The 16,314-nt window shown below is 40.4% G+C and overlaps 1 protein-coding gene across 3 annotated transcripts in view; it reads right to left on the reverse strand.

The window, feature by feature from the left end:
• The window catches only part of MACROD2 (mono-ADP ribosylhydrolase 2), a 1,992,468-nt gene that overhangs the window by 98,839 nt on the left and 1,877,315 nt on the right, over positions 1 to 16,314 (reverse strand). For 2 of the 3 annotated variants that reach the window (XM_078056907.1, XM_078056906.1), the window contains 2 exons: positions 8,642 to 8,704; positions 4,151 to 4,219 (listed from right to left, as the gene is read on the reverse strand). In XM_078056907.1, coding sequence (XP_077913033.1) covers positions 4,151 to 4,219; positions 8,642 to 8,704 — 132 coding nt within the window. Of the gene's footprint in view, positions 1 to 4,150; positions 4,220 to 8,593; positions 8,705 to 16,314 lie in introns of all 3 variants that reach the window. The other variant, XM_078056905.1, reaches the window with a different exon arrangement.

The following is a 16,314-nucleotide window of genomic DNA, read 5'->3' on the forward strand; positions in this document are numbered from 1 at the left end:
ACTTGACCTTCAAATTCAAATTAGGTACTGATTAAATAATAAGACAGGAGAATTGGGATGTGTTGAAACAGCACATTTTTTTTTCCTCCAGGAAAGTGCCTTGGCCTTGGCTGTGAGTAAGGATGAGCTATTAAGAGTGTTGAGACAACTAGAACAGAGAGTTCTCCTTGAATTAAGGAGAATGACTATATTTTAAATAACAGAGATAATAATAATAATAATAAAAATAAAAACTTTGCAGCAGTTTTAACCAGAGCACTTGATATTCCTGGCATAAATTTTATTCCCGTGTTTATACTCCCCTTCATCTGAATGCCTCTTCATTTGTTGGTTTACAAACCTTAACATTTGTACTCTTAGGTTTGTTTTTAAGGATCTAAAGTATAAACCACCATTAAATAAATAGAGTATCTTTACCAGTAGAGAAAGAAATCCCTCAATAGATAAGTGCATGCCTATTTTTTAAATAACTTCAGAACTCCTATGAATCTACAGATATTTTCTCAGGCCAGCTGTACCTTGGAGTTCATTTCAATTCAGTCCCTGCTGCAGCATCCTTGGCATGTACCCACCCTATGGATGAATTATTCATCAACATTCCTCCTTCTCACATCTAAGCCTCCCAACTCAACACCTGCCCACCTGAGGTCTGTAATGAGTCATTGGGAACAGGTGCCTTCAGTCTGTAGTGCACAATCTAGCTCTTGATCCAACAGACAATCAGTTGTACCTCCTTCTGTTAGCAGTGTGCATTGTTTGCAGTTATGTGGGGTAAATGGGCAATAAGCATCCATTCTCGGTACTCAGTGGGAAATATGTCTAGAACATTTGAACAAAATCGCTGGCACAGAAGACACCCCAGAAGACACTTTTTCTTGAAATTCTTCAACTTTCACATAGCTATTTTAATTTTTTATTTGACATTGAGAGAGGACACAGCAGAGGGAGTGGCAGGCAGAGGGAGAAGCAGGCTCCCTGCTGAGCAGGGAGTCAGATGTGGGACTCGATCCCGGGACCCTGGGATCATGACCTGAGCTGAAGGCAGTTGCTTAACCAACTGAGCCACTCAGGCGCCCTAGCTATTTTAATTTTTTAAAAACTAACATCCCAAACCAAGTGACATTAGCCATTTCACTCTTTGTTGGCTTGTTTTCAGTCTTCGCAGTTTAGAAGACACTAACTTCATGGGAGAACCAAAGTTATACATGTAAATCTAGCCAATCAACAAGTAAGGTGAGAAATAACTGGTGAGTCTCAAAATCTTTGGGAATTATTTTGGAGGGAGAGAGAGAGAGAGAATGAAGGTCAGTCCATAATATCAGCGATTCCAAAACCCAAGAAGATGCTGGGTCAAGATCAAAGTCTGGAAGCAAAAACAAGAAAGCAAGGGCTCCTTCAGGTCTTCGGTCAGCAAAAATGTTCTGCCACTTAAACTGGAGAGTGTAATAAGCAGTTTTATAAGCGATCTTATAACGGCAGAGCTCATAAATAGTCCCGGTGTCACCAAGGAGGAGATATATTTCTGCATGAAAGCTAATAATGGCGAATGCTTGAAATGAATCCTCAACACATGTGACTGCCTTCTAATCTCAACTTGATCTCAGTCTTGGAGGATTTCAATGGCAAATTCATTTCTTTTTTGTTCTAAGCTATGTATATGTCCGTCAAGATGCCAGTTCTACATGCATTAGACACTTGGTCTAAGCTTTGTACTGACTGATAATCAAAAACAGTGTTCTCATGTGTATGCTATTTCAGAAGGAAAAGGCAAAAATCTTATCTTATATGTTCTATTTTTAATTGAAACTGGATTATATGTTAATGTGGATTTGAAAACACTTTTCCTTCCCCAAGATCAAGAGGTTAATGGATATTAACAATTTATTTCAGTAAAATCCTTAAAATTCACATTTAATCTTACTAGGGAATTGCATTTGTGATATGTGACAGAACTTGTTGGAGTCACCACCATTAAAAGTTTTATGTAAAAAAAAAAAAAAACAAAACCCTAAAAGTATTCTGAGAAATTGATCGTGGCATGAGCAATTAATGGTGTGAGATCCTAAAAGCATCAAGAAACATCGCAAACAGTGTATTTCTATAAAGGTGTAATATCTCTAAACCAAACAGCTCAACAGGAAAAATCTCAGCTTGAAGTACTTAAATTAGATTATCTCTTGTTTCCTAAACTCTGCCATTCAACTTCATGACATTAAATTTTTTTTATCACAAGCTAAATGACTGGAATGTCCAAAATTATTTGCCTAAAATGAACACCACTTTCTGTCTTTCCACTGAGACTGAGTCAGGTTTATTTCTCTCTCTAAGATGACCTGGTGTTTCTTATCAGAACCTATGTGGATATCTACATTACTACATTTTTAGATATACCAAATGGCTTTAAAATCAGGGATGTAATAACGCATACCTGAGTAATATGAAAGAAGTGCTAAGGGATTCATTTAAAAAGTGCAATGATCAAAAAAAGGACGACTGAAAATTACAGCATGGTATATGCTTGTTGGGCAACCCAGTTCCCCCTATAGGAATGAAGAATTTATTCTCCCAGGTGCAGGCAGCCCTCATTCATCTCTGGCTTCCAGGATTACCTCAATGGAAGATCTCTGCCTCACCGAAGGCACACCCCCTTCCCAAGGCACCCAGTATCAGGTGACTTATCAATGGAAGGTCTTACTGACCTGACTCTTTCATCCAGATGAGACATCTCAGAAGGGTCATGCTATCTTCAGCTAGCTGTGGCCTCTGTTGATAATGCCTTTCAGCTCAACTTCCCTCTCTACCCAGTTCTGCTTTGACCCTTTCTCTTTCACAGGTGGAAAGGCTCTTGGAATCAGAGCTCTCCTTAATAAATGTTTGTTTCCTAATCTCCATCACAGAGTTTGTCTTTGGGGAGCCCAATCTGTACACGTGCCAGCTGAAAAGTTTGAGCAATTGACATATGTATATGGTATTTTTCGAGGTAGATTCTATTATTGTCTTTACTCCATGGAGGAGAAGACTAAAGCATAAAGAGGTTAATTACCTGTCATTACTTGTTAATTCCTTGAGTTACTTGTCAAAGGTTACATCAATTTTGAGTGGCAGAGACAGGATTTAAGCTTCAACCATCTAGCCCCAGAGTTCACAATGTTAGCAACTACTCTCATTACTCAGGACACCTCATTTAGGAAAACCCACTTACCAGACAACACGAAATGAAATGAATTATGCAAACAGCTGAGTATTAAAATTGTAAAACAACTTTGATTTTCTAAATACTGATTCAAGGAATAGCAAGTATCAATGTCAAGTATAGATCTATTTTCATATCACTCCAAACTGAAACAAATGCATTCAGCATATTTATCTAAAAGTTCCGAGTAGATTGCATGGGTTTACCAGATGTCCATTTGTATAAATAACAATCTAGTCTATAGAGCGGTTTTTAATAGCAACCAATGACAGATATAAAATAATATTACCTTTTTGTTTGGGGACAGTTAATCAGGGTGAATGAAAGAAAAAAAAGGACTATTACATTTTCCTTCAGATAATTTTTTTAACTCTATCATCTGCACATGAATGTCCCCACCATTTCTCCCTCAAAATTTTTTCCTAGAACCTAAATATGATTTTTCTTTACTTTTTTCTTCTTCTGGGTATACCTGGTTCTGCAACATTTTCTCATAGTAACTGTTCATAGAATGAGGGATGATGCTCCCGCCAAAGATTTATTTCTGTAGATTCCTTTTAACATTTTTTCTTTCTTATTATGTCTGGATAATGGAGCCCCCTGGTAGGTGGTTCCCAAATGCCACTCCTTTGAACTTATTCCTAATGAGTAGTTGTAAACAGCAGAACTGCCTAATTTTGGTGTTTCAAATAAGCAATCTTCCTTGAACATAATTTCTTTGATTATTTTTCTTACTTAATAAACAGTTACTTTTCAGAGGAACAAATATAAATGTATATATAAATTCTGAAAGGGCAGATATGGAATAAAACAAAGTGGGCATGATATTTGATTGGGTTGGAAATAGAGGTGCTTAAAGAGAATTAGATTTGCTCACTGCTTCATTTTCCCATATAAACAAAATCCAATGGTCTTCCATGAGCTTGTGAGTTTTAGACGTAGTAAGTGGTCTCATACCTTCATCTTTACAGACTTCAACGACCTCTTCTGAAGCAGGGCTGGGCCCAGTTGCAGCGTTGACGCCGTCTACACAGCAGAAAGAGAAACACTGCCTCAGAGTTAATACTGTCAAAATGGAGTTTCCCTGCCTGTGTCACATCCCTGTCCACTCCACCAAGGAAGGATGAACCTGTTTAATGCTCTAATACATGGAGTGGTCTTTGAAGGGTTTAGGGTTTATGACTCTCTTTTATAATTAATGGACAGGCTCCGTTAAACCAGAGCCCAATGACAACAAACTATTTTTTGGTGAAGAATACTATTTGTTGGTCCTATTTTGCTTTGGCATTTTGCTTTTTCCCCACCTCTAGAAGAATGGTACATTTCTTTTAGTGAATGATTGTGAAGCATATCCTTGCAAGTTTCTACAAAGTGCTTTTATGTGTGTCTTTTTAAAGTTTGGTTTTTCTTAGCACAGCACTTCTGCTCTGTTATGCCAGGGTGTCAAACTGCAGGGAGCATGTCTGATGGCTGTCAGCGCAGAGGCCCAGGAGGGGATCATTTGTAGGAAAGCACCAAAAGCCACTTGGAGATTTCACATCACCCAAACACAGAGTGGGGGCTAAGGAACTTGGAGGTCCCTCTCCCCCTCACGATGGCAATGAACCTCATCAAGTTGATCTTTCCTCTCAGTATCACAGGCACCACAATGACTCCACTCATATCTAGCTTCCAGGATAACAGATGATTAACATTAAAATAGCAGATTTAATATATGAAGGATTATCAAAATCATTTGGAATGGTTAATATTTGACAACTGAAGAAGGGATTGAAAAGGAATATACATTCTTCATGTAGTAACAAGGTTATGGAACTCAAGAGAACTCACACACCCATGACAATTAACATTTGAAGACAAACTGCATATTTTCTAGCATCTCTTTCATTCTTAATGCATATGACTATTACTTGCAGGTTATGTCTCTATTGGAAGAGAGAATAAAATTTTTAGTAGGGGAATAATTGGAGAGGATAAATCACTTTCTTTTGGTAGGTGATAATCTCCTATAAAAAGAAAAAAAACAAACAGAAGACTATTAACCTTCCTCTGGTGTTACATCTTCCCATTTGCCCTTCCTTTCATAATACAACTCCCTAAAAGGGCTGTCTGAGTTATTGTTCTGTACTTCCTCACTTCATAGTCTCTCCATAACTCACTCCATTGGCTCCAGTACCCCTCCGAGATTCTCTGAGGGAAGATGCCAATGACTTCCCTTTGCCAAATCCAATGGTCATTTCTCTTTTCTCATCTTAGTTGATTTCTCAGTAGTATTTCACAGAGTCTTAACTCTGTTCTTTCTGAAACACTTTCTTTATTCTGTTGCCGCCTATCTGGATGTCTTGGTGTCTCAAGCCCATTATTTTCTTTATTTACATGCTCTTTCTAGTGAATCTCACCCAGAACCATGGTTTTATTTTTTAATGTTTATTTTTTTTTCAGAACCACTATTTTAAACCTCATTTACATGCCACATGAATCTCAAACCTGTTTCTCAGTCAACATCTCTCCAGAATCATCATCTAATCTATCTAACTAGCTAGCTTCTTGACATCCCATATGGCCAAATTTACCATGGAAAAAACGGAACTATTAACTTTCTCAACAAAAACTATGCCTGGTGGCCAGTCTTCCAAATATTAGCAAGTGGCATCATCATCCACAAAGTTCCTGATGCTAAAAATCTGGGAGTTATCCTGGATTCCTCTTTCCCCCACACCCTACATCCAAATCCATCAGCACATCCTGTTATCTTTATGTCTGGAATATGACACATCAATCCATTTTGTCTCCATTGCCAGAAACTGCCACCATTTCTTCCTGCTATAGCCTTCTAACTGGTCTCTGGTTCTTGTGACCCACTTTTACTCACAGGCAAACTGAGCTTGTTAAAACTTCAAAACTTCCACTGGCTACTCTTTGTAGTTCTAATAAAATCAAATATTATACAGTCAGACATTATCTGGTCCTACGATTTTTTTTTAACCAAATCTTACACCATGTTCTGCCTAACGCATCATGCTCCAGCCACTCCGACCTTCTTTCACCAACATGCTAAAATTGGTCTTGAGGCATTTGCATCATCTGGTCCCTCCATCTAGAATGCTCTTCCACCGGTGAGGAGATCCTCATTGAGATTTTATTTAATATCCCTTCCTCAGGGAGTCCTTCCCAAATCCAGCCAACGGAAAGTTGCCTTCTCAGTGTTCCTTCTACCTACCTCATTTCTCCACAAGGCTTTTATCACCATCTTGTGTGTTTTTGTTTATTGTTAATTTCTGAATTTCACCCTCCTCCCACTGCCAACCCCACCAGAATATAAGCTTCAAGGAGGCAGGGATATTGTCTTTATGGTTTTCTGTTGTATCCCAGGGCCCAGAACAGTGCCTGAGTTACATAGACCCTTGATATGTATTCGTGAAATGACTATTTGAAACTAATGATGTACTATGTGCTGGCTAATTGAACATGATAATAATAAAAAATGACTATTTGAGGAATATTATCTGCAAACTTTGATTTGATTTGATCGTGACAGTAGTCAGAACTATGCTGGCTTGAGATTGTGTGTTTTTCATGATGTGGAAGAGGCCTGCAGTTACATAATCAAAATTGAAGTTGGAAATCATATTGAAGGTAAAGGAGGTATTTATATTTTGAAAGAACAACAGTAGGTCAAAAGGGCTTTATTGACCAGGACCTCATCTTTGATTTTTCTGCACTTGGATTAAGGAGGCTATGAAATGAGCCAGAGCAGATATAACCATGTATATTGACAACAGACCAGATCAGAGATGAATCCTGCCATGACTTGGGCCAGCCAGTGGGCTCACTTGGAAGAGGAAGAGGAGCCCCTCAGGGGTGCATTTAGGACTATTCTTTACCTTGAGAGGTAAACATACTGCGATGATAATGCTATCAATCCAAGGGGTGCAGAAGAGGACTGAAGCCCCACCACTCTCTGCTGACAGGTGATCCCAAATCCAAAAAGAAACCACCTGTTCTCAACTTACTAGCTAAAAAAGGATGAATAAACAAAACACAGGCAGATGTGTGCCCAAGTGTGCGTGTGTGCGTGTGTGTGTGTGTGTGTGAACAAGGGTGGGAAAAAATCTATGCTGATAGAGATAGTTGGGGACAGAGCAGTGAGGGAATAAAACCTGTGAAATCTCACCATTCAGAGAATGGCCTCAGCTGTCAGCAGTTAGTTGACTAATACTTGTCAGTGGCAAAGAGTGAAAACAGTGACAGCTTCTCACCCAAGACTCATCTTCCACGGTGCATAATGATGTGTGGGTCGGGAACTGGGGTGGGGTGGGGGGGTGGATAACAACAGTCCGCTGTATCAGAAATTCATTTCATTGCAAGGACTACATTTCGGCCAAGGGAGCCAGCTGACCCAGCGGCAACTACACAAGGTCCTTGCTGCTTTGCTTCAGTGCTTTCTCTGATTGGCCTTCTTCAATTCCGTCTTCCAGGTTAATAATAAAAGATTCCAGTTCTCTAGCAAAAGTTCCAAGGTTAATGTAGGAAGTTTTCAGTGAAAAACTTATCACACTACTGGTTGATTTCCAAGAGCTCAGCATATGGCCCAGGACGTGACTGGCACACATCAGACGGAGCCCACTGTTTCAAAAACGCCCCTCTGTGGGGCTCATTAGGACTTGGAGACTAAAGGAAAGAAGGATATTTTGATTTGGGTAGTGGTGTTGATAACGGCATAACTGTGCCTATCGGCCTTTTAAAGGAGAGCGTGCCTGAGGACACGTTTACAAATGGGTAAGAAGAGATGAGAAGCTGAAGACTCTTCTGAGTCTTAACTGCTACTTCACTTAAAGCTATTCCATTCAGAATCTACAGTAGAGAATCTATAAACATCCAATGAACACATCTGTTCTTAGGGAACAGAGGAGATGTCAGGAAGGCTTTGGATCTCACTTTAGGTCTGGTCGTGAGGTAACCAGCTTCCATGACACTGTCTCCTACCACACGTAAAGAAACAACCAGAAACACAGCTCTTCAAAGTTCAATGCAAAGTAGTAAATAACATTCTACTCCTCATGGAGGGAAAGCCTCTAATTTATTTACTTTAAACATTTTCATTTTATTCCCCCAAAACTAAATCTGCTAATTTTGACCTGTCCTGAGGTATCCAAGTTCTGAATTGGCACTTCCAACCTCTGCCCGTTGTTCTTAGAGCATTTCTAAGCAAAGTGTTGTTGCACAGAAGAAAAATGGAATTGGTGAATGAGGAATGAGAATGCACCCTTCTGACTGGAAGCGTTGTCTTCCAGTGGGACTGGTGGCTTCCTGAGGGAGACCTAAATGAATACTGCAGTCAACCCGGTGAAAAGATATAACATGTCTAGAAAACAACATTTGAGTAAAGTTATTGTTCACCTCTGTGGATGAGGCCTAGGAGACTCCTCAAAAGAAATCTGAGCCCACCTGCTTCTTGGCTCTGCCCTTCCATTTCTTCTGTACTTTGTTTTTCCTCTGGACCGTTCTCATCTTTCAAGAAAACCACAGAGGGGGGAAAAATACATCAAGTCAATTTATGAAATATCTCTTTAGGGCTAATATGCAGCACTGAAATTAATTGTAACCAGTGTAGCATGACTCCCAAAGCAAGGCAGAGAGATGAATCAGAGGCATGAAACAGAGAAATTACCTATATAAATAGGTACATTTATACTTGTCCCTTCTCACCTGATTTGCTTGATGAACTGTTGTACCACAGTAAACAAAATTCACTCAGCACTCCTACAACATTTCTCTCCTTGCACAGCATTTCCCAAAATGCAGTACTGATCTTAATTCGAATCTGCTTTTCTCCCTTGACTCAAGCAATATGCACCGTGTAAGTAAATTTGCTTGATTAAGTTTCTATGACTTCTTTTCCTGTTTGATATATGTTGCAAAAAATATCTATTTTTACCTAACTTACACATGACAGTCTAACACATCTATGCTATGAAATATTTTGTCTTGAACAGACTATGTTGGTCAAGTGTACACCATAGTACATAACTCCTTGAAAAACAAATCACTGGGCAGGGGCAGTGATGGTTGTATACTAGAAACTGGTTAACATTTTCTTTTGGCTTAAAATGTGTAATATATACCAGTGGATTGATGGGTAGAAGAAAATAAACTTTTCAAAGGCAAATAAAGGCAGGATTTTCTACCTCATTGCTGAGAGAGTTTCCAAATCTCTTCGTTTGGAAAAAAATTTTTCTTAAAGATTTTATTTATTTGACAGAGAGAGACACAGTGAGAGAGGGAACACAAGCAGGGGGAGTATGAGAAGGAGAAGCAGGCTTCCTGCTGAGCAGAGAGCCCGACTCAGGGCTCGATCCCAGGACCCTGGGATCATGACCTGAGCCGAAGGCAGACGCTTAACGACTGAGCCACCCAGGGGCCCCTGGAAAATTTTTTAAAAAGAAAAATTTATATAAAGACACAGGAACGAAACATAAAACATGTCAAGGACAGAAAACAGAAGCAGAAGTGACTGACGTATATTACTATGGGTTAAAGATGGCCGCAGACCCTTTGTCTCTCAAGAAGTGGAATCTAGCTCTCCTCTCCTCGAATCTGGACTGGTTCCGTGACTAGATCAATGAAATGTGGAAATGATGTTCTGGGACCTCTAAGCCAAGGCCTCAGAGGACTAGCAGCTTCTACCTTCTCCCTCTGGGAAGCCAGTCACCACGTTGTAGAGATGCTCAGGCTAGCCTCCCAAGAGAGAGGCACACAGAAAGAGAGAAGTGCCATATGATGAAGCACCGAGGGGCTAGACACGTGGGGGGTCCTTCTGCACCTTCCACCCCAGCCCAGCTGCCCGCCACACACAGCCAAACCATGACCTCAGCCAATGCCACAAGGAGCTGAAGAATCACCCAGCTGAGCCCTTTGAAAAGTCCTGACCCATCACCAGGCTCAGATCACTTAACTTTGTTTTGCTTGAGTGCCTTGACCCACCATCCATTACTACTATGAGCTCTTAATCCAGAGGCAAGAGGATGGGGAATCCTCCCTAGAGGAGGACTCAAATAGTAGAGCTCAAACAATAGCCTCAGAAGCAATGGGGGAAACATTTCACCAAAGATCTGAAAAAGAACGAACTGAAGAGTTGCAGATGGGAAAACATTTCGAATTGACTTGAATGAAAGAAAAAGTTTATAATGGAGTGACATAGATAGATAGAAAGATGACAGATAAATAAGAGTGGCATTCTGAAGTAGGGAAGAAATGCTACCAATGACTACATAAGTATGTATACAGTTTCCCTCTGCCCAACACCTGTGCTATTTGTCCTGGGGGATACAGTCTAACTTTTAACAGGAGGACCCGAGGCAGCTGAGCAGCTACCTACATCCGATGTTCCAAATGGCATATTTACAGTACCGCTTAATGGTTTGACATTTGCTCTGTTCTTGTTCTCCAAGCAGACGACGGCATTGGCTTTTGCTCTGGGAAGGAAACAGCCATCCTTGCTGCACCTGCTCCCTTCACAAGGCTAAGTGGGTGCTACCGCATGTGTTAAAAACATAGGTCAGTATTTTCCCCCCTTCCTCCCACCAAATGGAGTCAGAATCAAGCAAGAGAAATCTACCAGCTTTTCTGTCTCCCCCAGCGGACAGTCTTTTACTGAGATTTCACAATAGGCTTGAAGTCTGCAGTGACAGGCTGCCTTTTAAATTAGTCTGGTTACCACATCTCCTATAGAGTGAAAAGCCTTCTTGTGGTGAGAGGAAGATAAGAAGGGAAAGAGAAACAACAATTAAGTGACAGGAAGGTGAGGAGTTGGTTCTAGCAGTTCGAAATGCATGAGAAGGACATTTCTGGTCAGACCCCCAAATCCAGCTTTATAACAATAAAAACCAGTCTGTTTTCCTAAGGTTTCACGCCTGGGTTTTTAGCCCTATGCATATGCATGCTGTCCCACTCCCTAACACAGCCACCCGAGCGGCATGATTTTGGCTCCTACTTTGAGCCTTGATTGCAGGATCCACTTGCAGTATTTCTTCCCTTAAGAAGAAAACTCAAGAAACAGTTGGCATGTTTATTGCTGAGTAAGTGCATTCCAGAAAAATTCTGGGTTTGCCCTTTGAGTAACGTGCCCTCGGATGGCAAGGTTTAGGTACGTTGCTTTCATCCATCTCCAGACAGTGCATCCTCAGAGCCAGCAGGGGGCGCCAGTGTAGAATGCTTCTAAGCAAGCATTCTCCGACAATTGGATTAACATTCATTTCACTCTTTCAGGACATTTTGGCTGGCTTATAACTTTCCATCCATTTAAAATGCCTCAAATGAGTGGGTTCTTACTGAAACAGTGGTCTTCCACTGGTAGGGAAAAAAATCCCATTACACAGTTACCGTTAAGTATTTATTTGATAAGGACAAGATTTCCTTTTCATCAGCCTTGTCTGTCTAGCTATCTTCACAGGAAGCCCATAAACAATAAAAAGTTAAGTAGAGTGGTGAATATAAACTTGTGGTTTTTAGAAGGGATTTAAAAGGCTTACAATAAATGTGAAGAAATATGGGGAAGTGACAGGCAATTTTGTTAGCTTAAAAAATGTCATGCAGAAGCTAAATTCTCATAGTTAGTGTATGACTTTAAGATCTCATATTTATTTCAGATAATAAATTGCCATAGCATTCATGGTGGGAGTCACATAACACTTTATTTTCTCATGCCAAAAAGCACAGTAACCTGTGAGCATTCTAGTTGTTGCATAATTTTTTGTTTCTCTAGTATTCGTATCCTGCTTTTCACTCTTTCAACCCATATTTATTGAGGATGTACTATATGTAAGGATATTTCAGGAATTTTAAAGAAATAAAAATAAGAGACTCCTGCTGTCAACTGAATTCATGGAGGCAGTAGGAATGCATCATTTGTTGGATGATGACAAGAACATAATCCATGTTTATTTCTATATAAAAGAGATGTACAAGGGCAAACTCTCAATGGCATGGCCACAGGTTGCTATCCTGATAGGTGTGGTTCTTTTTGTGAACTGTGCATGGGAAGAGAAAGGGGAAGTGAATCCGAGCAAATCCATCCCTGCTAGCCCTGCTACTGGGGAAACAACCTGATGTGTCCTACCTGTTCATGTGTTAATACTCTTTCTTATAGAGGTGCTGACATTTCCAGGCATAGATGAAGCATATGCCATTGAAATACAGTGGTTTGCAGATTAGATTATTGGTCCCAATTATTCAGTCCCCTGTAATGGATTGTACGGTTAGTGTTCTCCCACTGTGGGCAGAGAATCCGTCCCAACCCACTGATGTTGGATTTGACCAAGTTGCCTGATTTGGCGAGTGAAATATTAGTGGACACAATGTGAGAAAAAGGCTTAACTGTGCTGCATAATTGGACTTGGTGCCTGTGCCCCTGACATTTGCCATGACAAGAAGATGGCCCTATAGCTACTGGTTTAAAAAGGATGAGAGATACATGGAGCAGACTTGAACCCAAGGTATGATCTGGAGCCAAGCCCAGGCAAGTCACAGTTTGAAACAGAACTGCCCAGCGGAACCCAGCCTACATCAGCTGAATGATAGTCAACTTGCAAACCTGTGAACATGAGAATAAATATTTTTGTTGTAAGGGGCCGTATTTGGGGGTCATTTGTTACACAGTATTATCATGGCAACAGCTGATTAATACAAATGGTATATTTATTTTTCTCATGTCAGGAAGGCTCAACTTTTTGTTTTTTTTTTTTAAGTTAATCCTCTTTTATTTATAAAGAATTCAGTTTTTAATTTTATATTTTGCCACCAGGCTAACATTTTCATTTCACACATCTAAACTTATTTTTTTTTAATGCTAAAGATATTTTTATTTTGGAATAATTTTAAACAATAGAAAGTTACAAGAACAGTACAAAGAATTTTCTTTTCTTTTCTTTTCTGAACCTATTGAGAGTGAGTTGCAGACATAATCACTTCCATGAGCTCTGAGTACTTTAGTATATATTTTGTACAAACAAGGACATTCTCCTCCATGACCGCAATGCAACCATCAAGATCAGGAGATTAGCCCTGATGACGGTCCTGCTCTCTAAGCCACAGACCACATTCAAGTTTTGCCAATTTTCTAATGATATCTTTCATATTTTTCTAGGATCACACACTGCATTTCATTGTCATGTCTGTTCAGTCTCCTTCAACCTAAGACCAAGATGCCCTCCTGACCTTGCCTAAGCTCTGTGCTGGGTGTTTTCCACCTCACCCTGAACGCCCTTCGGTGTGAGTGCCTACTTGCTCAGCCCTACTTAATGGCTTTAGAAAGGAAGAAAGGAAAAGAAGAAAGAAAAGAAAGAAAGGAAGAAAGAAATAAAGGAAGGAAGAAAGAAAAAGAAAAAAGGGAGAGATGCTTAGTTCCAAACACTTAAGCTTTGTTCTGGAGGTGTCATCAGCCAATTAGTCAATTTCAATAGATTAGTCCAAGAAAAGTTAAGTTTCCAAGTTGGCTGCCTCATTATTCTAATGAAAAGCTTCACATGCATCTTTCAATGCAGATAAAAAGAGATGTCCAGTTGAGTCCTCACCATCTAACACGAGTGGTAGCTGCTGTTCCAAGTGCCTTCTTGGCAACCAGGCACTTAGACTCTTAGGCACCTCACACCTATTACTCTGAATCCCCCCATGAGTCCTACTGAGTTAGACTTTCATCTACATTTTTACAGATGAAATCAAGGTGTGGGGGGGCAAGTAACTTCCTTGAAGTCCCACGAATAGTGGCAGATCTGGGTCTTAAACTGAGGTCCAGATTATGACAAAGCCTGAGGTCTCTCTTCCTTGCAGATTCCTGTGACCTCTTCTGACCCTCAGTGGCAAAGTTGTAAGTCCTCTCTGAGAGGGAGGACCTTACTCTTGCTGTGGTGTTCTCAGCACCCTGCACAGTGCTAAGTTCATTGGGGCTCCATAAATGCTTGTCAAGGGATTAAAAAAGAAACTTCATTTCTCCCTAAACAGTAATTATTATTAATTATTTTGCTTGAACTGGATTTCAGTTCTCAATGTAGAAAAGGTATGTTATCTATCTGAGCCTCTGGTTGAACTTCATTAAATTGTGGGTTTGTTTTGAAATGTCAAGTGTCTTTGATTACAAGTAACGGTTCCTAAAAATCCAACGTGGTGACGGCTAGGGAGCATAGGTAACTAGAGTTCATCTGCTCTCACCACCACCCAGGTCCAGCCTCCTTTCCCCTCTCTGCCCTGCATTGTGACAGTAGCTTCAGTTCTTCTCCTCCAGATCCGTTCTCAACCTAGAGGCCAGACAGTTTATTTTCAAATGTAAGTCAGATCATACCATTTCCCTGCTCAACTGTTGCTCAAATGCAACAAGGCTCTGTGTGGTGGAGACCACTGTGGTTTTCCCACTCTGACATTTTTCTAGAAGCCTCCCATGCACTCTGCTCCAGCCATACTGGCTGGTCTCCAAGGGTCTCTTCTCCTCTGGTCTTTCTATTGCCTGTCCCCTATGCCTGAAGGGCTTCCAGATCCTTCAAGCCTTGGCTCAAAATGTCTCCTTTTCAATGAGGTTTATGCTGAGCACTCCACTTAAAATGACAACATCTCCCCACCCCTACACCCTCCATCCTCCTTATCTGGATTTACCGTCTTCTAATATATAATGTAGGTAGGTATTCTATTCATTGTTTATGTATATCTGCTCCCACTTGAAGGTAAGCTCCACCAAGGCAAGGATGTTTGTTTGCCTCATTGCCTGAGGTCTCCTAAGTACCTAGAATGAATACCTGATAGGTGCTCAATAAATATTTGTGAATTAATGAAATACGCTCTTTCCTGACCTGGCCTTGCATAGCTAGTTGACAAATTAATCAGGAAAAAAAGGGGGAAATTATCTCCTCTTCCAAGATCATTAGGTCACTTACAAAATTTGAGGTTCATATATCATGTAGGGTGGCATTTTTCAAGGAAGGTGCCCCAGACACAGAACCCAGGTTCTTGTTACAACACCCCTATCACCATTTTTTCTTCTTACTGGAAGAGTCACATTAGAGAAGGAATCCCTTGTTACAATTCAGTTATCCAGGCTAATAACTTAGGACCTCCTAGGGAGGTGGTGGAGCACACAGAGCCCATTTGGGGAAATGCTTGCTTTCCTGGCTGCCAGTACCAATTCTACTCAAAACAAATACTATTATAACCATGCCTCATTCAGAGAGGCTGTGTAAGATCCATGGTTGGTCTTCAGTTATAGGACAAAGAAGACAATCACCTTGTTCCTATTTCTTCTTTTTTTTTTTAAAGGTTTATTTATTTATTTTAGAGGAAGAGAGAGAGAGACATCATGCTTAGAGGGGCAGAGAGAGAGAGGGAAGAGAGAAGCAGACTCCCCACTGAGTGCGGAGCCCGACGTGGGGCTCGATACCCCAATGACCCATGAGATCATGACCTGAGCCGAAATCAAGAGTTGGATGCTTAACCAACTGAGCCACCCACGTGCTCCAGTCCTATTTTTTTTTTCTAAGAATGTCCCAAAACAGCATACTTCTCCATGTAGAGGGAAGAGGAAATAATTGAACCTGTTATTTTTAAAGCAGACATGTCTGTTAAGGGAGACCCAAGTGTAATACAAGTTCAATGAAAGGAACACATGAGACTGTAGTGTGCAACTGTCCCCTCCATCTATTTTGTATGACGGTAAGTAGTGTCAAGTGTTCAATAAGAAATTCAACCAATACCTGCTGGATGATTGAACTCTGCAGCATTTCTACAACGAAGGTATGACCCTGGCACACCTAAACTTGCCATGACATAACTTGGTATAAAAATAGCACAAGGCAATGTACCAGAGAGCTATTTTCAATATCACACACATCCTCTTAATAGATAACATACGGTTCTCCCATATGGTGTGTTAATACGAATACTTTTACCCTGATATAGTTTGCTTTTAATCCAAGGATTTCCAAGTACTTTACAAACACTATTCATTAGCACAGTCTTCCCGGGGGAAGTTGCAATGCCTCGCAGAGATACAAAGCATCCTGCATATAATCAATAACCATTAAGGAATGACAATAATAAGAAATACATTAATGTGGCCTTTTTTTTTAAATAGATTAGGA

Source organism: Halichoerus grypus, chromosome 10, assembly GCF_964656455.1.
Source record: "Halichoerus grypus chromosome 10, mHalGry1.hap1.1, whole genome shotgun sequence".
In the NCBI taxonomy this organism is placed as follows: Eukaryota; Metazoa; Chordata; class Mammalia; order Carnivora; family Phocidae; genus Halichoerus; species Halichoerus grypus.